The 27,317-nt window shown below is 37.4% G+C and overlaps 1 protein-coding gene across 14 annotated transcripts in view; it reads left to right on the top strand.

Annotated features, from left to right (window-relative positions):
• Positions 1 to 27,281, top strand: part of LOC6737389 (gamma-aminobutyric acid receptor subunit beta) — a 34,920-nt gene extending 7,639 nt beyond the window's left edge. For 3 of the 14 annotated variants that reach the window (XM_016169894.3, XM_016169896.3, XM_039293548.2), the window contains exons 3-10: positions 3,599 to 3,696; positions 3,990 to 4,057; positions 10,381 to 10,607; positions 11,974 to 12,056; positions 15,197 to 15,334; positions 17,917 to 18,201; positions 21,288 to 21,913; positions 22,060 to 27,281. In XM_016169894.3, coding sequence (XP_016031136.1) covers positions 3,599 to 3,696; positions 3,990 to 4,057; positions 10,381 to 10,607; positions 11,974 to 12,056; positions 15,197 to 15,334; positions 17,917 to 18,201; positions 21,288 to 21,913; positions 22,060 to 22,221 — 1,687 coding nt within the window. In that variant the 3' untranslated portion in view covers positions 22,222 to 27,281. Of the gene's footprint in view, positions 1 to 3,598; positions 3,697 to 3,989; positions 4,058 to 5,797; positions 5,866 to 10,380; positions 10,608 to 11,973; positions 12,057 to 13,563; positions 13,702 to 15,196; positions 15,335 to 17,916; positions 18,202 to 21,287; positions 21,914 to 22,059 lie in introns of all 14 variants that reach the window. The other 11 variants (XM_039293558.2, XM_039293556.2, XM_039293554.2 and 8 more) reach the window with 11 other exon arrangements.
• The last annotated feature ends 36 nt before the right edge of the window (positions 27,282 to 27,317 follow it).

Genomic DNA, 27,317 nt, shown 5'->3' with positions numbered 1-27,317 from the left:
TTAGAAAGAAGATTTTTGTATGGTTCAAAGTAAACAATGTATTAACTTTTATCTTAAATCATAGCTAAAAGTTAATATCATATATATATCGAATATATCATTCGCAAATTTGAACAGTTAAAACCAGCTTGAGCGCTAAGTGACTAGAGAAATACCTCTGATCGTAACACATAAAATATATGGGCCAATGGGCCCAGGCTATAAGCCATTGTGGGGATACTTTAGCTATTCCCAGTGTGTCTGAAATTGGCTTTAACAAGTCCATAAAGTGGGGCGTGGCCCACGCTGGCCCACTGCTGGGCTAGCCCATAATAGTTAATGTTTCCATGTCCGAGCGGCTTTCCTGTGTGTCCCGGGAGCTGGCTGCTCACTGGCTGCTGGCTTATTAAGCGGATGTGTTTATTTTTAGCGACTGTCAGGCGGCTGTCAGGCATCAAGTTATCACTTTATTAAAAAACGCTTACTCACACTTGCCCCCGAGAAGGCAGAAGGAGGCTGAAATCTGGAATCTGGAGGCTGCAGGCTGAAGGCTAAAGTATGGGCGACCCATAGACATTTGCTCGAGTTCTTTACTGCGCAGCAGAAAGGCCTAAACCAACTTTTGCTTATCTCGGCGTAGGCGTTTGCCTCAGTCCCTGCAGCTGTCAGGACGAAATCCTTGGTGGAAAAACGGGGAAACAGGGAAATGGGAAAAAACGGAGACAGCGGAGATGAAGACAAAGACTGCGAAAACGCTAAAAGAAAGATAATATTTGCTAGTAGTTTTCGCATTTCCGCTTTGTTTTAACGTTTCACTTGAATTTATGCAATGGCGCGTGTCCAACGCAGCGTATACGTAATGGCTGGCACTCAAAGTGCCACTAAAAATGACAGCGACAGCGAGAACGACAACAAACAATAACGACAATATTTCCCACAGCTTTGCTTTTCCACAGACACACACACACACTGGCACACTGACCAGCCACACCCACCCACGTATATACGTGTGTACATACATATATACACACCTCTATATATGTGTGTGGCAAACGTGCAGTGCCTCAAGATAAGGCAACAAACTGTGGCCAGCGATAAGATGGCGTGGCACTTGAGGCGACACGTTTTGGGCTCGGTTGTCGTGCGCATGACTTTGCATTTTGGTTTTGTTACAGTTGGGGTTCTAGTTGTGAGTTTTGGTCCTGTTTCTGCTGGTGCTCCTTTTGCTCCTTCAGCTCCTGGCCCAGCCGCTTTCCCCAGTTGTTGCTCCTTTATTGCTGTTTTCGTTGCCCAAGTCACTCTGCCGTCCTGAGAGCTGGCTGGAAAAACTCAAATTGTTACCCACTTACGTGCAAGCGGCTAATTGCAAGCTACAACAATGTGCACTTACACAGTGAAAATGCACCGACAATTGGGTAATTTTCCTAACATGAATATTTTAAGACTGGTATTGACTTTGCTTGCCCCCGAGGGTTTTAGGAAATTGAAAAAGAAACTGAGCTTAAGGGAGTATCACAAAATCAAATAGAATATTAATAGCCTTAAAGGTGGCTAAATATATTCAATAAATCAATCTGTGCAATTGGTTTATTATTATAATATATGTAATTCATAAATATTATTAAACAATATATTGCTTACTAACTGTCGACTATACTAGTTTAACTTTCTGTGTAGTAAAATGTGTGGCGGCACATCTGGCAACTGCCAACTCAACAAGAGGTTCTTCTCGTATTTTTGTTCTCTTTAGTTGCCCTCGATCAATAGGCAAATATTTGACGCCTCAAGTACGACCTATTGACATTTTCTAGTGCACTTAACGACAAGCATGCCACACACACACACACACACAGCAAACTTGGGCTGCATAAATTATTTGACAATACGTCGGGCATAATATTAGTTTCACTTAGCCGTGGCAGGAGCACATTTGCATATTACGTATACGCCACGTTCCGCCTTGGGAGCGGCATAAGCGGAGCAATCGGAAAGTTTTTGGCGCGTCCTTCAAGTAATTTTTATTGCAGGCTGTCAAAAACTTATTGACAGCACCTGCCAGCAAAAGTAGCAGCAGTGCATAAATTAAACTTTAATGGCTAGAGCGGCGAGAGGCGGAAAGTGTTGGAAGTTGCCAGTAACCGTAACCCGTAACCCGTAACCCGTAACAATGAACATTGCGCATACGCAGCATTGTACTCGTAAGCCCACTCGCACTCACACACAAGCCCAATCAAAAACTCAAATCAAATAGCAATCAAAACTTTTTCATTATCAACATCAGACAAGAGGCCCGAAATATAAAACCGCATAGACTGGGTGCGGGTATTTTCATACATACTTATAAATAGGCTGCCATTTTTGCCGTCGGCTTTCGCTTTGATGCCCACGCTGCGTATACACAATGGGCCCGCCATCGACTTGGCTTAAAGCTCAAGCGTAGCCAGAGAGGAAAACGGGGTAGGGACGAGAGAAATTCGGGGGAGAGCGGTGAGAGAATGTGGGCCACGGCACGCCCAGGCTTGATTACAAAAAATTATGGCCAACTTTTGTGAGCTGCAAAATTAAAATCGCATCAAATCAGCAAATCAGCCACAACAATTGACATGCGAATGTGCAAATTGGGCAAAATTCTCCCACATAAATAGATGTTCATATATAGATATATATATATATATATATTCCCGATACAAATGAAAGGCAAACAGGATATATGAAAGCCAAAAGAGACACTGAGCTCCGAAAAACGCGCAGGCGCACACCGAGAGACAAAGTCGAGTTTCTGTTTATTTGCAGGCGCAACTTTTATTAAATTGTGATTTTGCTCACCCCGGCTACTGAGGCCCGTGTGCTGTGTGCTGTGTTCTGAGTCCTGGGCTCTGGGCTGTGAGTCCTGCGACCAGAGACCCGAGCGCTGTGTATCCAATGGCTTTCGCAGAGTTGGAATAACAACAAACGCGCTTTAATAGCACAGTTTAGCGTAGAATAGACGCAAATAAACAGGCATTGAAGTGCCTGGCGACTGCCAACTGGCAACTGGCGTATGTGTGTGCCTTCATTGCCAGGCACATGCAATAAATAATACATACATACAGACGCTCGTGTTGGGGGCGCACTTGATGCCGCATAAAGCGAAAGTGGCACACCCACACAGAGTGCCACATGAACACTTAACCTGCAACGACCGCCGAACGCAATGTCTGTGTCGACTGTCAGTCGCTTTTCCAGGAAACACTGACGTCCCATATGGAAATGATGCACAGCAACAAATGCCACGAATAAATGGGCAATCGTCCCAAATACATATTAACCCAGAATATCTATAATTTTGTTAAATAAATGCACAAAACTAAATCTTCTTGAAATAAACGGGTTCGATCTTTTGTAGAAATTAATTTTTAACTCTGTTTTACTTTATAAAGATAGATTTAGCTGAAAAATTGCTTAGATAAAACTCGAAGTACTAAAAATATATTTAAAACAATAATTTTGACCGATATATTTAACACAAATGGTTATACATTAAATTGCACAATTAGAAGAACATGCCTATCCCCTTTCTTCGTAGATTTAATTAACTTATAACTATTTCCAACTAAATAATAACCCCTTCCTTTTGCAGGACTGGCGGTGGCAGCATGCTGGGTGACGTAAACATATCCGCTATACTCGACTCCTTTAGTGTTAGTTACGACAAAAGAGTAAGACCCAATTACGGTGGTAAGTAGACCAATCTCCGGACACCCAATCTTAATAGTTACACTTACCCAGCGAAAGCTATAGCTAAAGAGCAAACCCAAAACGCAACGCGACTTGAACGAAACGCAAGTGGGGGCACAGCCCGGTATCCAAAATGTATCCAGTATATATAGGGGAGGTTGAGGCGCAGTGGGATCTGAGATGTGGGATCTGGGATCCGGTATCCGGGATCCGAGAACTTTAACACTAGACTAATCCTTTAAACTTAACCGTACCTAGCTATATAACACCTACTATAACATACGTGTTTGCAGGACCTCCTGTCGAAGTCGGAGTCACCATGTATGTGCTATCGATCAGCTCGCTCTCAGAAGTGAAAATGGTACAAACTAATTGAACTTTGTACCTTTCTATTATCGTTAAGCGCTCTCTCGCATTCTATCTCTATCTATCTACTCCTAAATCTATCTCTCTGTCTTTGGTCTTTGTTGTTGGAGTTTTCTTTCGAATTTTAATTTCCTTTCGTACCACTAAACGCATTAGTTTGTTGCTCTCTCACACTCACACACACACAAAGTCTTGATTTCCTGATTTCCGTGGTACTACCAACTACCAAATGTTTCAACTGTTTTGCTTTGTATGAACTCTCTCTCCAAACACTTTTTTATATATATTTATATAGATAGAACGATCTATTATTTCTAACCGTTGACCAAAGTACACCAGTTGAAAGCGTTATTTGCGAATCTTATCCACTCCCGTACCTATTGTGTTTCCTTCTATTTATATGGTATTATTTCCTCATGAGTTACCCTTTTGGTACTAAATCTCTCAAAAACTAACTTTCTAACTCTTTCGAATGTTTAGTTCGTTTTATAGCCGCTGTGTTTTAGTGTTTTTCCCAACAATTTCGCATTCATTTCCTCAAATGAATACTTTAGCCAAGGTCTTTGTTAGGAGCTGACGAGCCATACGAACCCAGAAGTCAGAATAATAGGGCCAAATGTTATAGTACTTGTCACGATATTTCTCTCACATCGTCAACACATTGTAAACTAAATGTCAACTCTCAAATCCATCAAAACCAACGATTGGCAAAAAGCTTTTTATGTTCCTTAAGCTCTACAAAATGACTTCCTCCTGTGCTCACCGTTACTTTTAACTCTGTGTGTGTTTGTGTATGTCTAATTGGCCAAGCACATCAAAATTACCCAAAAAGAAAATAGAAAAAACAAAAATAAAAATGAAAAACCTCACACATACAAACAACAGCCACAGTAACAAACAATCCATCAACATTGTACCCCTTCCGGATCTCGAAACCCTCACATTCCAAGCAAAACTCTTGCCTCTCACTTCATGCGTATTGTTTCGTCTTCTTCTTTTTTGTAGGCCCACATAACTCATAACAAGCTTCAAGATAAATTTCATTACCCAACTGCTGCCAAAAATCGCAATACCCAAAATCCAAAATATAAAAATCTCTATCTAAATAAGCAATGCAAACGAAAATGGTGTGTGAATCCGCTATTCAAAACCAAATAATCCACTAGTTCAAATAAATATTTATTTACTAGGCGCCTTTGTTTTTGAAATACTTTCTTTTAATTGAGCTACTGCAACTCTTATTCGTATAGCTGAAAATACATACAAAATATACAACATTAATGTGAACCTCGAGTAGTCAACTGATTTGGTTTTCATTCGGCGCGTGCAATCAACAGAAGCAAAAGCATCAAACACAAATTTAGTTAGTCACCAACAAAAATATAGACAGCCAAAACAGTACAACAGCAAAGCAATGCACATCGCTTGCCAATTTAAGTGTTAACCGTACCTTTTATATATTTAATTTTGCTAATGGAAATTAAACAGCACCCGACGAGCCCAAGGAAAGGCGCCCGAAAGTAGGCAGCGAAAAGTAAATGTGTCAACGTACTGCGTCCATTGTTACTACTCGTACCGCTGTGTGTGTGTTTCAGTTCTCATATTTTGGGTTTTAGCCACATCTAACATGAACAACCACAATAATAATAACTACAACAACAACTACAACTACAGTATAACCATACCAAACGCAAAATGAAAATTCCATCAATCCGTGTGTGTGTATATGTTGCAGGTCCCCCTGTGGAGGTTGGCGTCACAATGTATGTCCTCAGTATCAGTTCGGTTTCGGAAGTTCTAATGGTACATACGTAAAAATATATGCCATAAATACAAATAAAAAAAAATACAACAATTATCCACAGATACAAAACAAATGTTCCTCTTTTTTTTTGGTAAAAGCAAACAAAAAAATTCATAAATCTACTCGTATACTTCTTAATTTCTCTCAGTCTCTACCTCTCTAACCTGTAACTATCTCTCGCTCTCTCTCTATAAATATCTCTGTCTCCTTTACTATATGTTTCTATCTCTTTCTCTATGTCTGTCTCTGTTGCTTAAAGCTCATTTTGTGTCTTAGCATTTGTTCTCCTTTTAATTTCGCTAATTGGCAACAGACATACAAATTTATTACAATTACTTTGATTCACTTAAGATTGTGTTTGTTTTCGACCATTCAAAGCCAACTGCAAACCAATATCTATATACATATAACAATATATATATACAAAGTTCTGCCAATTAAATGTTGTGTGAAACGAATCGTTATTGCAATGCAATTGCCAACTATGAAATTCCAATGTTGCATATTCGTTTTGTGTTTATTGTTTCAATGTTAGCCAATAGGCCATGATGTTCGCAAATTGTTTGTTGTTCCGTTTCAAAAGCTTCTCGGCCAGAACAATGCAAAACCGAAATATATACAAACGTACTTACATTGAAATTACCCCAAATTATACACATTTTGAGCTAATTTTTGAGCCCAGACCAAGTGCTGCTCTCTCTTTCACCCACACTCGCGCTATCTCTATCTATTATTCAACTACGAGTTTGACGCTTTGAAAATGCCATTTCCATTTGTTCATCCTGAGTTTGTTGCCTTTTGCGTTTCTTTGTCTCCATCGCATCCATCCACTTCGGAATTTTATGGATAACATGGATAACTGCGATAAAGTCAATCAATCTAATTGCTGTATAAATCTTTATTTATCGCTCCATCGAGTACATTACGGCCAAAGTTCATCCATTTCCCCAACCCACATACACAGTGACACTATGATGGGTCCCCTCCACCCCAGAGAAACGAGAGATATTTATGCCATATTCATACATACATATATCCACCATACCTATACTCTCATATTACCCTCATTATGTTTGTTGTGATCCGGTCAAATGCAAAATATCAAAATTAATTAAATAAAATTAATCACAGCGGCCGCATTGACAAGGGCTGCGCGCATGCGTATTTGTTAACAAGATGAATATGAATGAATATCATAATCCACACAGCATATAATCCATAGCATATACTCAAGCTCGGTGTCGATGTGTTCGTCAAACGATATATGGACTTAGCCATCTCGTACAAGGGACTACTTATTTATGCCTGTTTCTGTGTTTTCGTTTTTCTTAATTTATCTCTATTCGCCAATAAATCAGGAAAGCAGTTACTACATATCAATCAATTTCGATTATATTCTAAAAGTTCTTCTAAAAAATATATTGGATATTCAATTATTTTCTAAAAAATTTCTATAAAATTAAACATTTTTTTCAACGTCGCACGTTTTTTCTAATTTATTTCTACGAAACTTTTCCAAATCATTTAACAAAATACAAGCCTCTGGGATAGATTCACATAAATTACCAAATAGTAGGCCTCAGGAGACTCATTTGTTTGATTCAATCCTTGTCATCATTTCTAGTATTGTATGTTTTTTTTGTCAGACTTTCTTAATACATTTATATCATTTAGTGTGACAAATAGAGAGCATCTCACAGATGAGAAATAATCACATCAATTGGCGCACAAGAGAATTCGCAGATACTCAAATACTTTCGTTGGAAAAGATACAAAAAACAGGGTGCAACAACTGCACTTCATAGGGAATTACTCACACGAACACAGACTTTTCGCTGCACTTTTGCTGCATACACGTATAAATAAAATACACTCTCACTGTTTTGCCTTAAGGAAATGTTCGTATGACACAATACAACCAAGATAATCGCACAGTTTGGCTTTGGCAATCAATTTATGCGAAAATAACATGCCCAACAGGAACGTAAACACGAACATACTGCCGAAAACAATCCAGCACAGAAAACACGTTAACAAGGATAACAGCAACAACAAGAATGCAACTACAACAACATGTTCATTTCCAGCCCGATCATTTCTTACATGACAATTTTTCATTTCCACATTTTGCGAGCCGGTAACAAAACAGAATCGCTACGCTGCTAATGAAAATAATTCAAAAATAAACTGAGCCAATGCCAAACCGAAACAAGAACAACAACACGCGTACACACACATAGCCACAGTAACAGATTCCCATGCAAATACACTGAGAATATCCTTAAAGCGAAAAGTAAAAATTTCGATTGAAAAACGTTTAGTATTTTTAATCCGGTTTAATTATTCTTAAATTATTTGTGAAACAAATACGTTTAATAAATAAGCTTACACAAAAGAGGGAACGCCATATAAGTCATACGGACAGACAGACTAACGGACAGAAGGACATAGCTAAATAAAAATAATAATAGTAAAATATATTTTCCGGATCTAAAATAATTTATGGTTAAAGTTCAAAAATATTTGTGGATCCTGAGTATATCTTACAATTTTTCATTTGTAAAAACTGGGACAAATTTACATAAGAGAACGCGTCCAATCCAATTCAAACTCAGGCGAGCAGCGAGCCAGTTAAAATCAACATGACATGAGGTTACAACCAAAAAAAAAAAAAAAACAGCAAAAAACGGAAATATACATACAGCACATACACATGTCTATACATATGTAAATTGTAAATGGTATACTATAACGAGATATATAAAAAGAACACAAACAACTCGATAGACCCGCTCACGTTTTGGGTTAATTGTGTACCATCTATAAATACCGCCATGCACATAAGTATTCGTATTTAGAGTTGAGTTTGTGTGTGCCAAGAATATAAAAGTACGAAAATCCAGGTTGACCCTTTTAGAACCCTTTTTGCAATGCAAAAACCCCACCAACCCAAAAACAGAGTTATGGAAATTGCATAATCCACACGAAATTTTATATTCCTTTTCGATTACGCTTGAGTTTTTGATTCGTTTTTAAGTTCAAATTGTGTTTGAGTTTTTGTTCTGGGCGCGCCAGAAGCCGAGTGGAAACCAAATCTGCTAGAATAAAGCCGGGAGAAGATTGCAGGCAACCCACGAGAACCGTGTGCAATTTTCACAGCATTAATAAAACACATAGCCTTTTAGAAAATACGTATACGCCATGTAGACTCGTATCAGCTAGCACCACTTAGCGTGCGTTAAAGTACTGGCAAAGTACCCAAAAAGCAAGCAGTGTGCGCGCCCTATAAATATTTATAACTACTTACAAATGTTATTACCTGCTACTACTACTACTACTACAACAGCAACAACTATTATTATTACATTTGCATTTGCATTTACCTTTAACATTTACATTTACATGATTTCCTGTTTAATTTTTGGTTCCTTGTCGGCCACGTGACGCGCTTGAAGATAATGATATGCAAGACTGAGAGAAACAACTCGAGTAGTTGTCCTTATCCGCCCCAAGCCCCCAAAAAACATCCATACACACACACACACACAGCCGCCCACCACCCACAGATACAAAAGCACACAGATACAAACAGAGCAAACACAGCCAAATTGTTTGTCGTTTTACAATCCAATCCAATCCCCCTATCGACTCCGATTCTAAACAATCCAATCGTAGCCAAAAACGCTTAGCTTCGAGGCACAAAAAGCAGAACAAGAACAGCTGAAACAAAAGAGCCAAGCCAAAAAGCCAACGATATACAACTGTATACTGTATAAAGCGTACAAATAACAATCTGCCAGCCTGTTGCCATAGATGCCGTAGTAGTCTAGTAATAATAACCCAACAAACCCCTGTTTAGTAGCCAGAAAAATGCCAAGCTACTTCACAATCACAGCAACGAATCCATACGAATATTTGTGAGAGGTTTCTGTACTACTTATATGCTTTACCCGATCCCAAGACCCCCTTCTATTTCTAATGTAAATAAGCTTAGTAATTTCATTTAATTCTGTTTCTTTTTAGTTTCATTAAAGATCTCAGTGCCGATCTATTAAAAAAAAAATACTCTGTATAAAGATTCAATTCGATGTTATTGCATGTTGTCTGAAGCCCCGCGTCCCTATGTCCCATCTTCCTGCATAAATTGATAACTTGAAATTGTTGCACGTTATGAATTCTCCTTGTTTTCCATTTGACGCAAGTTCTATCCTCGCGTGTTTGTTAAGTGTATCTGTTGTGCCCAAAATGAATAAAACTTTCTGCCTAGTTTTCACAAATTCTCTCTATCGATTTCTCTATGAATTTATTTTAGTTGATTGGAATATATTTTTGAACACACAAGACGTTTAGTTAGTAGTCGTTTAGTTAACTAGTTACGTAAGTTCTCACTGCCAATGTTTACTAATATGAATTACCTCTCAATCTCTTTTTGCTACCTTTTCCCCCAATTAACGAAAACCGTATCGTATCGTGTCGAATCCGAATCGAATTGAATCAAATTGTGAATTGAATAGGACTTCACATTGGATTTTTACTTTCGTCAATTTTGGACCGATCCTCGTTTAGCGTATAGAAAACGACCTGGTGTAGAAACACTATCGGTTGGATCAGAGTTCATTAAGAATATTTGGGTACCTGACACCTTTTTTGTAAATGAAAAACAATCATATTTTCACATTGCAACAACCAGTAATGAATTCATACGTGTGCATCATTCTGGATCGATAACAAGAAGTATTAGGTAAAAACCACCTCAACTACTGCAACTTCAAAATCTACTTTCTCAATGAAAGCGAACATTAACATTTTTAATTGTCTGTATATGTGTATGTGTATTTAACTATTTTACAACTAACCCTACATCCAAAAAAAAAAAAAAAACCAAAACAAAACCGAAAAACTAACCCCAAACCAACCAAAAAAAAAATACTTCAAACATTCTACTCTATCGTTAAAATTATCTTTTTTGGCCCTTTTTGCAACTAACTCTTTTTTTTCTGTGTGTGTATAAATCGATGTTGTAATTTACTAAATCGAAATGAAAATGGAAAATTTCTACAGAACGAAAAACAGTTTTCTTCCAAGCGATTAAGACTAATCAAGTGAGTTCAATTGGCAAGTGAAAGTGAAAGAAAGTTGGCACATTTCGAGCGAAGCAGCTCTTAATGATTTGTACATTTCATGAAAGTCATCGATTAGAGGTGCAAACTGTGCGATTGTACTCTCGATACTATCGATTTTTATCTGGAAATCGTTTTGAAATTCAATTTTAAGTTTTATTTTATGTGATGGTTCCAAAAATGCGTCTGGCCAAATTTGTACTCGATTGGCTGATAAAAACATAAATCATTTCATAACATCGATAGAATGGAACTATACTATCCATCACTTCGACATCCCCAATTGTGTGGCTCATGAAAGATACAAACGCATTTCCCCCATACCAATCACAAGAATCAAGATCAAGAATCGTTAGACGACAACCATCGAAATCCAGGGATTGCATGACTATCGACGGTACCTTCTTTTGTCTCACGTGTTTTTGACACCGCAAAAAGGTTTGACTGGCCGCAGTAGCTCGGCTACTGGGCTCTCATTTTTCTACTACCTTTAAACAAGAATCTGTCCAAAATCGCCACAAAACCCCAGAAGCCACCAAAAAAAAAAAAGAGCAAGCAACAAGCCACAAAATAAGTATGAGTAGCGTTTAGTTTTCGTAGCTCTAAGCAACTCTAAGCAACTAAACCAACGACAACTAAGTAAGCCAATTAATGTTAAACCCTGCGTAAGAGCCAATCGCCTCACTATCTACAACTAAACTGCCACTCAAAGTATCTCTCACTTACCAAAATAAAAAACAGCAGCAAAAATATATATAACAAATAGCTCATATCCAATTGAACTCGCTCTGTATGTAATGACTTGAATACCCTCAGTCCCCAGAACCTCGTAAATGTTGTGTGTATATAAAATAGTATGTAATTTTTTTGAAACCCTCTGCTCGTTTGTTTGTTGATGTACACCTGGTTGCCCATGAATTCGCTACTAATCGTATAATCTCTCTTTCCCCAAAACCCCCCCAAAAAAATGTGAAATAATCCACTTAGATTGACTATTACCGCATCGTGTCCGATGAATCTACAATATTTCCCCATGGATCGCCAGCTGTGCCACATTGAAATCGAAAGCTGTAAGTACATTGATCTGAATTACTGATGAATTTTAAGCCATGTAATAAACGACAAGAAATGATGATGATTAAGCTGTGAAAATTGTCAATGAACCATATAAAACAGAAATAACCAAAATGTGAACAAGAAACCAACTCATTCAGAATGTCGGCAGGGGAGTGGCCAAAATGAAGTGATTTTTGGCCCAGAAAATTGCGCAATTGTTCAGTGTTGTCGAGAGCTTTGCAATTACCTGTTATTTTAGCCAGTAGCCTGCACCTTTTAGCCACCATCTGCACTCAGTTTTGGCCACTCCAAAAATGCCGAGCTCAACTCTCAAGCAAAGGCCGTGCGCTGTTTGTTCGGTGTGGGCAGAAAATCGAAAACAAGCTTATGTGAAAGAAACCAAACCGAAACAATTGAAATGCAAGCAAGTAAATTTTAAGTGCCACAGATACAGAACACACACACACACTTACACGCCCGAAACAAATTCGATTGAGAAGGAAAAAGCAATTAAGTCGCCTTTGATATGAACAATTGTGAACCGAGCAATTATGTTGCCACAAATAGCAGGAAATCGAATTGAATTTACGTCAATTTAATTGTCTTTAGACAGAGGTTAGGCGCCAAGGAGTTGAATTTAAATCCTAGCTCTCAATAGATTTGATTTTACGTTCGAATATCTATTTTCAGTTCATTGTGCATATTTTGTTCAATCAAAATTGTCCCCACGCCCCACCAACGAACCAACTCATGCAATTACTCAAATAGTTCTTGCCCCTCCCCACCTCAGATACTTTTTGGTCATTTATGTTTGTTTTTTGAAACCACCGAAGAATAAAAGTTCAAGTGTCACATGCAAACCCAGTTCATGTGCATTATTATCTGCATCTACCCGAATGTTCTACCCAACAGCTATCAACCAGCAAACAGTAACTATAATATATCACTATCCACAGTTCACAATATCATGGCGCTAAAATCATGCAGAAGATTGGTTGGTTTTCGGTCGCCTTCTCAATTTCAGCAACCGCAGAAGGTTCCAGCCCATGAATAATATCCGATGATTCTTGTGAAACCGAAAACGATACATCTTTTTTGCCTCTGTCTTTAACTCGAATTATGCCCTTTAAGCCCCTGTAATCCTAAGTTTATTATACTACATATACTGTAAGTCAAAACCCATACACAGCACGCTTTTGCTTAAGATCTATCTATTGTATATACGTTCGATATGAATTTCTTTGTCAAAACTCGCCACAGAAATCGGTTTCGAGTTATGCCACACCCACACTCACCATATTTATAAGACTCTCTTTATTCCGAACCAACATCGAGTATGTGAGTTAAGTATTCTGTGTATAAGTCCCAGAAACCATCCAACACCAAACCCAAAACAGAACAAACAAACAATAACATCAATTAATTAACAACTGAACCCCCTTTTTGCAACAACAACAACTACTACAACTACAACTCAACAACTACAACAATCCAACAACAATGTTCTTCAACAACATGCAGTCGGTTACACGATGCGAGATATCCGATATTTCTGGAGAGATGGACTGAGTAGTGTTGGCATGAGCAGTGAGGTCGAACTACCGCAGTTCCGAGTTTTGGGACACAGGCAGAGGGCGACCGAAATAAACCTAACCACAGGTACCCCCATACATTAAAAAATCATACCAAATCGTAAAAATCTATGTATATATATATACTTATATATATGCAAAAAAAAAAAAAAAAAAAAACATGAATATAATCACATTACCATTTCCTTTGTTTTTGACGAGCATTTTTCAATGAACTTTTATCCGTTTTGCGTTTGTCGTAATGGATTTTCGTAATCGTATTTTGTTTTTGTGTTTCCGATAAACGGGTTAGCGCATATCCAAGTACCGAAACACGCACCTCTAACCAATTGAAGTTTTTTGTTCATTTCCGTCTACTTCTACTGTTCCTTCACCAATAAATATATTTAACTATATCTCTATTTATCGAGTGCTAACTGTAACTTGTGCTACTAACCAGAAACAACCGAACCAACCTCCCATCTAAACCACATATAAACATAAATATATATATTTTGTTTGAAGTGTCCTCTACTAACCTCTGTTGTGACTACTCGTTGATTTGTTGTTTATTCTCTATTCATCTATTGTTTTGCTTATACGTTCTATTCGTTTGATTAACCGATCAGTAAAGCAGCAGTTAGTGACGTAGTGAGCGTTAGCTAGGCCCAGCAGTTATGATTTCTGGTTCCCCATTTCCGTTTCCGTTTCCATTTCAGTTCGTTTCGAGTCGCAAGAGAGTCCAGTTTCGTTTGCTTGGGTAGGCAAAAGCAACTAAAACGCAAATAAAAGCTAAGAAACTACTTAAGTAAAGGCCTGAAAACAATGTAAAAGCCTTAGACTTAAAAAACAGAAGACACAAGAGCACCCATTTCTGACACCAAAACAATTAGATAAGCCATAAGTTTTCTAGTTTTAAGCAACCCTACTACTGCCAATATGAACAAACAGTAGCTGTAAGTCGAACAGAGCGTGCCTACTGAAAGCTCATCAATCTTTATCATAGTTACGCTTTGCCAATGGAAATCTAACAATTATAATGCATTTTTAGCGCAATTGTAATATACGAACAATCTTTAATGATCTTAGAGTTTCTTCTCGATGGAATAAATCAAAAAATATATTTTTGAACAACACTTAAAGCGACAAGTTCTGAATGAGACTATTAATGCAACCGAACCAAATCGAAAATGTTCAACCAAAAAGGAAGACCAAAAACCAAATAATATCAAACAAAACCAAAATGAATTGAAAACACACTGCGAATGAATTGTATATTGAATTGTTTATGAAATTTTCTATGATAGAATAGAACTTATTAATAGTCTCACGAAATGTATTTTTTGTTTTATGCATATTTTTCGTCTACAACAACGACAACCTCACCACCGAACTGTGCCAACAACAACAACAACTACAACAACTGTAATATAAACTCGCCTAAACGAATACCAAAAACTAAACACCAAACTGTACAAAATGCAACTTGCAAACATAACTACAACCTACAACCTACAACTACAACGAATACAACAACAACAACCACAACTACAACAACAACCAACTATATACACCATATATAGTCGGCTACACGATGCGTGACATCCGCTATAAATGGAACGAAGGCCCCAACTCGGTCGGTGTCTCGAGTGAGGTTTCGCTGCCCCAATTTAAGGTCTTGGGTCATCGGCAAAGAGCTATGGAAATCAGTCTTACCACAGGTACCTGTAGACGGTTACCGATTTTCTTTCAAACTTTACTTTTACCTATATATATTTACGATAATACCGATGATGACTTATCTATATATAACTACTATATATAAATATATCGTTTTGATTTTGCGTTTTCGATTCAATTCTAATCTTCAGGCTTTTCGTTTCAATAATTTCTTTTCTCCTTTCGTTTTCTCAATTCGAAATAATTTCCAAGCAGCATTTTGTACAAAGTTCTCCAAATTCAAAACCTAGAAAAAAAAAAACACAGGCTTGCCAAATATCTTGGGCTAACTATCGGTGGAATCGAACCCGGCTTCAAGCACTCAATGATTGAATCAATCATGAAGTTAGTGCTTCAAGCAGGGTTGCTCCGCGATACAGGAAATGCATGTTAAGCATCTTAAGATTTTTTACGTAACTTATTTTCCACTTTAGCTAGCGTTTGTTTCATCAACTAATCTAATCCATAGCATACCAAATACCAAGCAATAAAGTTAAAAAATAATATTAACTATATCAACAAGTGCATTCAACATTAGCCCACTTCATAGTCTAGAGTCCAGAGAGCCTGATATAGATTGAGACCAAGTCTTAGTCTTTTCCCACTTTAACTCGTACTCGAACCTACCGGATACTGTTCATATATCTTTAAACGCAAATTCAACGCATGTTACAAGCTAGCAACAATTTTTCGATTTAGTTCGTTCATCGTATGATTTTCCTTTGTGCTTTCATTTTATTTTCGAAATCTCAGTTGATTGTGCCTTGATTTCAACGCTCATAAGTTCATACTTTACAGCGAACCATGACAAGAACAGAAACCAAAATATATAAACGAAGCAGACAAACCCAATTTTCATCATTGGCAATGCCAAAAAATACAACAAAAATCGAACTAAATTAAAGAGAAATCAATATGAGATTGAAAAACAATTCACCTAGCGACCTTTGTATTATAAAACCAAACATGCAAAGTGAAATTAATCATATGCAAAAAAAAACCGAGAACATAAAGTAATCGATATAGCAAAGCTTAACTGAATATGGCTTTTCCTTAGTAAATCATGCTTTTGATTTATGCCTGACATTATTACAACATAATCAACCAATTTTTTAAGCTGCCAAACACCCAAACTCATGCTCACACTCACACCCCCACACATGGAACACATAATTTTATTAACTAGTCACTGAAATTAGTTTTTACTACCAACTACAACAACAGCTATCTACAAACGTATTTACCAGTAATTTAAAACGCTATCGAAACTCATTAGCATAATCAAACAAAAAACCAAGAACAATCGACACCAAACATTCTGTATTGTAAATCAACAACAACTACAACAAAGGCATTAATATTAAAATCCGAAATCGAAAAAGTAATGCAAAATATATTAAAATTTCAATCAACTCACATACGTAAAAAGCATTCAAACGTTTGCAAAATTAACGAAAAAGCGACAATGATAAGTTCAAATCCATTTATACATATTAAATATATATATATTTACATATGACCAGTTTAAAATATCCAACAAATATATATATATATATATATCGAAAAAACAAAACGCCCTCCCAAGCATGCTCTCATCTTACAAAGTTTCTTTTACCAAATAAATATAACTATAGACAAATAGCCACAAATTGCAGGCCATTCAAATGCTCCTAATTAGGTCTTAGACTAGCTGCCTCCATTTTGTATACTTTTATTTAACTATTTCTTGAGATTTGCGGTCAGTTTTAGTTATTTTAATGCAAGCCACTTCTATTCCTAAAGTATTTGTGACTAACCATCTACATATTAAAACCTGAATTAATTTCCTAATAACAACGATTATTGCTTCGGTTAAGTCGAAGCGAGGACATCCTTGCAGAATGATCCCTAATAAAACCTTAAACAAATTATATATGAATGCAATTCAATTTGAAATGCAATTAACATCTATTTTAATGTGGACCTTCTGCAAGGATAAATGTGGAATGCATAGAATATTTCTTCAAGTTTAGTTCTTGACCTAGCTTTGACTTGACAATTTGCCATTTCGTTTATAGCCCATACTTAAGTACTTAAATATATTTGTTTATTGAAGTATTGCCTGCCTGATAACGAAGCGTCGCATAGATCGAAACTACCAATGTTTCCAGGAAGGTGCCAGCCAATCATGATTTCATATAAAAAAGCGCTCATGTTTTAATTATATTTTTTATTTTGAAATAATACGTTACCTTTTTCTTGTTTAGTTTCGAGTTAATTTTTGTGTATTTTCTTTGGTGATGAATACCGATTAAATGGAGCTGACAAGAAATCAGAGGCTTCCACTTAAAGTTAAATATCTACAATAATCTGAATATTAGAACTTACAATGCCATTGATTACTTGCCAGCTCTAGTGCCAATATTGTTTGTAAATATTTGCAAATAAAATCCATTTAGCGAACTAATTACTAATAAATTTGTATACATCTCTACTCTCTCTCTCTCTCTCTTTCCAAACATAAAACACGCTGATGCAACGAAAAATCGAAATTGAAATTAACTAAATAATCAAAATCGAAAATAATCGCAATTGGCGCGGGCAGGCAACTATTCGCGTTTAGCCTGCGAAATTCAGTTCGTGCGTTCGATGGGCTACTACCTTATACAAATCTACATACCCTCTGGACTGATCGTTATTATATCATGGGTATCATTTTGGCTCAATCGCAATGCAACGCCGGCGCGTGTGGCGCTCGGTGTGACAACCGTGTTGACAATGACCACTTTGATGTCGTCAACAAATGCAGCGCTGCCAAAGATTTCGTACGTCAAGTCGATTGACGTCTATCTGGGAACATGCTTCGTTATGGTCTTTGCCAGTCTACTGGGTAAACAAACAACTACCGATTCCCCTAAAAACCGATTCCAAACAACCGACTACCCATTGAGCGAAAATCCAACCAGTAGCAAAACGATTTTCCCCATATATCTCTCTATCTCTCTCACACCAAACACACACTCACACTCACAGGCAGCGGATCCATATGGATTCCGAATTTATCATTTCTTATATCCTTATCATTTCGATATTACTGGCCAAGTTGAACCGAGCCAGCTTTCAGTTATTCGTTACTTAAACCACACTTTTGCCAGCTTTCTGTGCCACGCTTAGCGTTGAGCAAATCAATCTTGCAGATACATCCAAAAAAAAAAGAAAACACACTAGTTTCCTCGGCAAAACGATCTGCGTCTTCGGAAATTGCGTTCTAAATATTTAACTGATTGGCTAAATGCGAAAACGCACCAGAGTTTTGACCAAACCACAGTAGTTTAATATCTATTTAAACTTAAACTTAAAACTGTTTCGCATTTCTTATGGAGCCAAAGGACCAGCTAAAGTCTATCCATAGGGATGCTGAAATGCACTGCACCTGAGGCACTGTAAAGGGGTCAAACGCCTAAATGAAATGAAGCTTGATATATGTTCTATTTAAATTCTCTATAAATTCAATTTGTTAAAAATTAGTATATTTTGAAATTTTCATCATATGTATCTCAAGTTTCGGTGGTGACCTCGCGTAATGCTAACTTTAATTTTCTCTCTAACTATCTAACAACTAAAACAATTCTCAAGCAACAACTTACACCCACAACTACAACAACTCCAACAAACAGCAACAACAACAGCAAGAAAAGCAAAAAAAAAATGATGAAAATAAGAATGAAAAGAAAACTGCAAAGAAACAAATCTCTTTTTTCGTATTTGTATGTTCTTGTTAATTTTTCAATACAAAGAAATACTATCATCCAAAGAAAATGTATGCAAATTCATAGATACGCGCCTGCGAATCGAGCGTAAAGGCACGAAAATTTACCCCCAACGTCCCACCTGTCCCAACTGTTTTGCACCTCGCACCTAGAATCGAAGCATGCTTCAGCCAAACTGAAAAAAAGAAAAGATACACAATAAACCGAATACCATCCTACAAAAGCAAAGCCTCTCCATGTGTACGAGCTCGTACATATGCCCATCTATTTTAATAGCCGACTCAGGTTGAGTTTGTGTTCGAGCACCCGAGACGAACAAATCGAACACACTTCAACCTGAAATGGTACCCAGATATCAATATACGCCCAGCTTCCGCCAAAATGCAAAAATGCAAGCTGCAAAAATCGCAAGCCGAAAAAAATGTACAAACAAAATAACAACGCACCTTAACCAAATCAAAATCGAAACCAGGGTACGTGTAGAACGATCTAAAAAATATATATTTATCACCAAATAAAAATCATGAGAGGGAGCGCATCAAAAAAAAAAAAACGAAACCAGCATGCCCTGCGCCACACCTGGCTTGACTCGCGATTGAATTGAATCAAAAAACAAGTACGAAAAAATATGAAACAGACACAAAACACTGTAAATATGGTTCAACAAGTCGTCGATCAACAGCCAGAAGACGCAGCCCCCGAAGACTCTACGAGACAACTGAGCCCCGTTAGAAAAAATACAAGGGAGCCTAAGAAAGTGCGACAAAAAGTATCTTAAAGATACAAGTATCTGCGATTTGGAGCTCTCAAGTTTGGGTCACTTAAAGGGGTGACCCAGACATGAAAGCTGCCAAATCGCCACAAAAAAAACAAAAAAATATATAAAAATCGACCCAGATAATAAACCTCCAGAGGTTAGGTAAGATATCATTCGTAGTCTGCTTTCTTTTTTGTTCTATTGGCTTTTTGCAGCGATTGGTTACCTTGTTTTTCGCTGGTAAGTACTCTCGTTACTAGTTACTCGTTACTCGTTTCTGTTCCGCCCTTGTTCTATTTACCTTCATCGGCGAGTATGCGATTTCAAAGAACCCCTCTTTTGAAAATACCCTTCACAAAAACACCGCTCAATTGAAATCTGAACCCGTAACATATCCAAGGATAATGACAACTCGAGAGAAGCTCAAAACCAGGAACAAAGCAGCTACAAAACAAAATCGAATTGAAAAAACGCTGGAAATTTTCGTGTCCTTTATAACAGGCGACCCTGTTCGATGAATTTGCATTTAAGGCACGCACATGAACATTTTCCTTGAATGATGGTCTCAACTGCAGGAATAAATGTGTACATAAATCGTTTGGCTTACAAATGACTTTTTCCACTCATTTCACAAAAACAACAAAACAACTACAACCAGAACAGCCTTAAACACGGACACTCAGATTCACACTCATATAGACACTCACACAGCAACACACACACTTTGTCTCCTTCTCTGTCTCTCTAGAATATTGCTAACTCACTCACACACAAGACTTGCTTTATTCGAATTTTCCTTTGCCTGGCTAAAATGGAGATACGAAAAGAAAATCACTTTAATTTTTGATTTCACTTACCCCAAATAACCAGAAACACTGCAATATTTGCCCTTCAAACGACTCTAAATGTTACTTATAGTCTATATAGTCCCCGATAAGCCCCATCCTTAATCCACCCCCAAATCTATACCCCCCCTCGCTCACCTCTTATAGACGTTGTGCAAAAATGAACTGAAAATTGATTGCGAAATTCTTGATGGAAATTAAATTTCTTTTGTTTTTCTATTTGTCTTTCCTTGTATCCGACATTAAATCGAAACCGTATACGAAACCCACCCGCACCAAATTACCAAATATACAATGCTACAATCTATCCAACTATATATATCTGACAACTACTACTACAACAACAAAATATATCATCCGAACTTCATGCGGCAACCGACCACGACTCAAAATTCTTGAACTGCATCCGCATATCAACCTATTCTAACAAATCGAAAACCCCCCCCTCCAAAAACCACCAAATCGTATGCCAAACCGTCCATCAATAATCAAAAACTATCTATCCATCGACAAAATTCCAAAATCTGTACGAATATTCGAATTGCAATCTGTTCAATCAAAATCAAATATCAAAATCGTTATCGTATCGTATCGCAATCAATAGAATACGCCACGGTCGGCTACATGGCAAAACGAATTCAAATGCGAAAACAAAGATTTATGGCGATCCAAAAGATAGCCGAACAGAAAAAGCAACAGCTCGACGGAGCGAACCAACAGCAGGCGAATCCCAATCCCAATGCAAATGTGGGTGGACCCGGAGGAGTGGGCGTTGGACCCGGCGGACCCGGAGGACCCGGTGGCGGGGTCAATGTGGGCGTCGGTATGGGCATGGGACCGGAACATGGCCACGGGCATGGACACCACGCCCACAGCCATGGACATCCGCATGCGCCCAAGCAAACAGTGAGTAACCGCCCAATCGGCTTTTCCAATATCCAACAAAACGTTGGTACGCGCGGTTGCTCGATAGTGGGACCCTTGTTCCAGGAGGTGAGATTCAAGGTCCACGACCCGAAGGCCCACTCCAAGGGCGGAACGCTGGAGAATACGGTGAATGGCGGACGCGGCGGTCCGCAATCGCATGGACCGGGTCCGGGCCAGGGCGGCGGACCGCCCGGCGGTGGCGGAGGCGGTGGAGGCGGGGGCGGACCGCCCGAGGGCGGTGGCGATCCGGAGGCAGCGGTTCCAGCCCATCTCCTGCATCCGGGAAAAGTAAAAAAGGTAAAGGTAAAGATCGTACATAATGCGGCGATTTTTAAAAGGTTGATCCGCTGCAGAAACAGTTACTAATCTATTCCGTTACCCCCACCAACCACCCAAACCTGATCGATCCTTGATCCTCGATCGCATCCTGATCTTCATTCCACCAACAGGACATCAACAAGCTGCTGGGCATCACGCCCTCCGACATCGACAAGTACTCACGCATCGTGTTCCCCGTGTGCTTCGTGTGCTTCAACCTGATGTACTGGATCATCTACCTGCATGTCAGCGACGTGGTCGCCGATGATCTGGTGCTCCTGGGCGAGGAGTAGGGCGTCGTCCACAAGCGGCGCAAGCAGTCGAGGGCGTGGCCCAAGGACACAGGAGTGAACAGCGCACGAGAGAGTCAAACTTGGCAGGGCGCTGAAAAACCACACAAAAACTAAAAAACGCAGAAACCAAAACCCGCAAAAAAATACAGAAAAATAGGCACAAAAAAACGAAGCGGAAACAAAACTAATTTTAACTAGCGATATAAAAATGCAGAGGCAGAAGAGTTTATTGTTTAATACAATTGCGGAAAGGACACACACACATATTACAAGGTCGAAAGCAAAGAATATTGTTAAATAGATTTACACAGAATATAAAAGAAAACATAAGGAAAACAACATTAGCATTAACAACCAAACGAGTATAAATGAATGAAGAATAATCAAAAGCAACAGATTAGCAAATTGTAGTGAAAATTATATAACGAAAGGCATAAGTGAAGGAGTTGAGGAGAATTATGAACCGACAAAAAACCATTTCAACCACAAATATAACGATCAAAAATCATACGCAACATAGGCATTAAACGGAAACGAACGATGACATTGAGAAACCCTCGAAATAGCGCAGTCGATAAGTTGATTTCAACACACCAAAATACTAGACGTTAAATAATTTCCATTATCTTTGCGGCGATTTTGAGTTTAAGTTTAAGATACGAACGACCTTTGCTTCCCACTTCAAAAGCAAAACACCCGGAGAGTCTTCCTCTAATTTAAGTGCGTTCCCCCTTCCTTTTAGCTGCACGCTCCCAGTAACCGCAAGGAAAACCAAACCTGAACTTAACCGATACTTAACCGGTACTCACTATGCTGATCCATTGATTGCCCATTCAGTTGGTTGATTTGATTTATTCAGAACTGACTTAGCGCTTCCAAGTGAAATGGCCAAATTTATTAGAAATCAAAATGTAGTAAAGAGGAACAATTTCGACAATTGCAAATCAGTTTGGCGAATGATTTCGTTAAGTTAACTTTAAATGTATATCGAACACGAGGCAGTCACGTAAGATCGAGTGGTTTTTAATCATTTGCACAAGACACATACACACTGAACTCGACACGGATGTTATCGATTACTTTGGAGCGCACCTTTTATAAGAAAGCATCGGAGTTAAGTCATACAAATAGTTAGTGCAATTGACATAGCGAAATAATAGTATGAACGATAACGATTCATTTTAGTTACACCAATTTTTATTTCAACTTTAAACTAACAACAAATTATTCAATATGCACTCACTCACTCACGAACACAAGAATCAAACTGAAACCGATATAAAAACAAAAACTTTTCGAAAACAACTTTGCGGCACCGTAAGAAATCAATCTAAAGTCTAAGTGAAATTTTCAAACGCAAGTAAGCCCAATAAATACCAGTTAATTAAAAACGAATACAAATAGAACATAGAACATAAAGAGTACACAAGTATGAATGAAACTGCCTAAGAAAAATAGCGTATAAGGTATAACAAATAGTTGCTAAAACAAGAAAAAACCAAACAAAAAATTGAACGAAGACAATTGATTTTCAATGTGTAAATACAAACAGAAGACAGTCGGAACATTCTCAAAGCAAAGTAGGAGCAAAACTTCGCAATTAAACTTAGTTAATGTAATCGGGTCCGATTAAGCGATTAACTCGGATGCGTTCAAGCAGTCAATAAAGCGATAAGCAAACAAAAGATAATTATACTTACGATGCACCGTCTTAAGTTAGCCTAATGTCACACAGATACACACCAACACACTGACAGGCAGACAATGGGACACAGATACTCGACGTATATATCGACATATACATATATATATATATATATTTGAATTTTCGCTCAAGTTCCTCGATGAATCACAGACACAAAGAGAAAGAAACAAAAGAGTTAAGTTAATTCTTACACATAAATTAAAGGCAAGTGAGTTTAACTTTAAACGTAAAATAAAGAAATTAAAATACAATTTAGCACAATGGAGATAACTAAGCAAGCCATACCAAAATATCATCAATGAATTTTAATTTAGTGTTTATGATTAGTGCAAGTGCAGATCAGATCGTAAGGCTAAAGAATTTTGTACAGTTAGCTAAAGTTAAAGCTAGGACTTAGTTAAGCGCCATAATATGGCCAAAACACACACACACACAGACAACCACACGTATATGTACATAGAGTATGGCTTAAGGCGACACAAGTATATGAGATATATATATATATATTCATATAACGTATTTAGGCACCTACGTATATGTAGCACGAGTTTTTTATATGTAAACCAAACCAAATTGAACCCTATTCCCTATGGAAAACGAGAAAATCACAAAAACAATTAACTGTATATACGAAAAGTACTTATGAATGGAAGACAGGCAGCGTATGCGAATGCGGATGGCGGTGACCCAAAATGGATCAGCTATGGAACCCTAGATATATACTTAAGACGAAACCTTTAACCCTTCTTAAGGACTACCTAACCAATTCAGCAGAACGACTACAGAAGAGAACCCAAGGAAAATTACTTTATTAACGATCTAGACAGACACAAACACTCACTGACACAAGTTGAAACAATTGAAACAATTATGAAATAACAGATGGAGTCGTGACTCGACTATTCGATACCCTTTAGCCACAACCTCCATCGTCTGTCTGCTCTACGTCGAAATGCACCAAGAGTCCTTACCCATTTTGTACCAACAGTTGGCTAAAGAGTATCACAAATCTTAACTAGGAATCTGAGCGAAAGAAAGCAATATAAGGTTTACCAAAATAATAATTGATTTAACAATTAATTTATGATTTACTGAGCCAAGTGAAACGGATTTGAAGCAAACTGCAATTGAGATCAACCAGCCATACAAAACATTCCCCAAGAAAATAGTTATGATCCGAGACTCGGCAACATAAAAGTGAAATCGGTGATATGGAACATAAATAATATATATCTGCTTATATATAAAAAAAAAACAGTCACACAATTATATATAGATATATTTTGTAGCTATACAAGTCATAAATCAATTATGTTACCGAAGACAGAAATCAAAATGTTTACAAATGGCTGAAGTTCATTCGTAAAAATTCTATAAAATAAATAATCCCTATAAATGAGGTCAAATAAATTTTTGATGCGACAAGAACAACAACAAATAGCTGCTCAACGGTTTCGGAGCGTATTTCCAAAGAACGTAAATTAATGATGAAAAAAAAACCATTTTAGTTGTAAACAATGCAAAGGCGAAATAGTTGACAAACATTTTTAAAGAAAAGAAAACACACTTAATGGCAAATTGATGCGTTTAATTTTTCATATGGAATTTTTTACTCTACAACCTAGTTTACGATATTATTTGTGGAAATGGAAAAGCAAGAAATTTAGTTGCCCATAGTGAGGACTTTTTATAAAAGAAAAACAAATTAACGACGCAAGACGATGATATGCATATGTACGTGCTGCGTATGCAAGAGCATTTAGGACAACAACAAAAACAATGAGGACGGAGCATTAAATATAAAAAAAAACAATGAAAATATGTAAAATGTTAAATTATACACACAATGAAATGTTTGAAGCATTTTTGGTGTCGTTGTTTAGACGGCGGCACCAACACCAACGTTTTATAAAGCAACCGAAAGGGAGAAATAAATAAGTAAATCTATATTGATGATCGATATATACGTGATGCGATGTAATAATTACGTATGTATGTATATGATGTATATTTAATTATATATTATATATGTATGGTGGTCTCAAAAACAAACAAGCAAAACCAAAAATGAAATTCTAAAGTATTTAGATAAGCAAACCAACAAGTTGAGAGCCCTAGATTAAGTTGTACCACACAATACACAGATGCAGATACAGAAACTGAAGCAGATACAGATACAGATACACTGATAAAAACCGGAACCCAGTTCATGCAGATTGCACCGAAAGCGTAATTAAAAACATTTTTAAAGTGAATTCAAAGTTAATGCAAGTGAATATTATTATTGAGAAATAGTCTATAACCCTAGGCAGCAAGATGAGATATTGATTGAACCATGAATTGTTAGAACGATAAAACACACTAATCACACACCACACATACTTACGGTTGTACGTTGCATACTCTTAGTTTGTTATTAAACAATTTCCCCTGAGTCCGCATCATTATCCGTTGAATCCTTTGCTCAAGCAAATTTAAAAAATAAAATGCGCAAATTTGTTATTACATTTTTAGGATGAGGGACCCCAGAAACTAAAATTCCCGAACAAAGATAACCCTTCCGCGGGCCCTGGCTACTGAATTATATATATATATGTGTGTATGCTTTGTTAGCCATCAATTTACCAGCTTCAAGTCTCATACCATCGTCGTCGAGCAGTTACAGCTATCGAAAGCTGATCGAGGAGCAGTGTTGTTTCTATATATAATTTTTGGTTTTATCCGTCCATCAAAAAGAGTTCCTAAATGCAATAAATGAACATGTTTTATGATTACCAGCCAGCCGGCCTGCAATCTGTTAGGACCCCAAACAAAAATCCTAGTTCACATTGGTCTGCTGTCAATTATTGGTTCCACAGCCCCCTCATTCCCAGAATTTCGGTTGCTCAACCCATTGGCCTCGGAAACCCCAAAATGAAACACCCACACCCACATAAGTATATAAGCAAGCTATGTTTGAGGCGCCTCGGATTGGGAGGGAAAGGCAAGAGGAATAATTTAAAACGTAATGCGTATGTAATGATTGATCACTGATCACAAATTTTGACTGTGTTAATTTCGTTATATAAAATGAAAAACAAAATTAAGAAAAAACCAAAAAAAGGAAAACTGAAATGAGAATAATTATCTATAGCATATAAATGATAAACACACACATAACAAAATAATTAAAAAAGGGAAAATAATAAGAGATGAGTGTTACAAGAAAGTAAATGATAAAACCCAAGAAGGAACCTATATTATTAAGTTAAATACTAAAACTAAAAACATCCAAAGGGAAAAATGCAAACCAAGAAGGAATATTATAATATTGCAATGAAGTGAATATAAATAAAGATATGTAAAAAAATTACAATCCATTGAGTTTTATTTTAGGTACCCCGATAAAACA

Source organism: Drosophila simulans, chromosome 3L, assembly GCF_016746395.2.
Source record: "Drosophila simulans strain w501 chromosome 3L, Prin_Dsim_3.1, whole genome shotgun sequence".
In the NCBI taxonomy this organism is placed as follows: domain Eukaryota; kingdom Metazoa; phylum Arthropoda; class Insecta; order Diptera; family Drosophilidae; genus Drosophila; species Drosophila simulans.
Note: the sequence above shows the minus strand (reverse complement) of the source record. Positions and strands in the feature narration are given on the sequence as shown.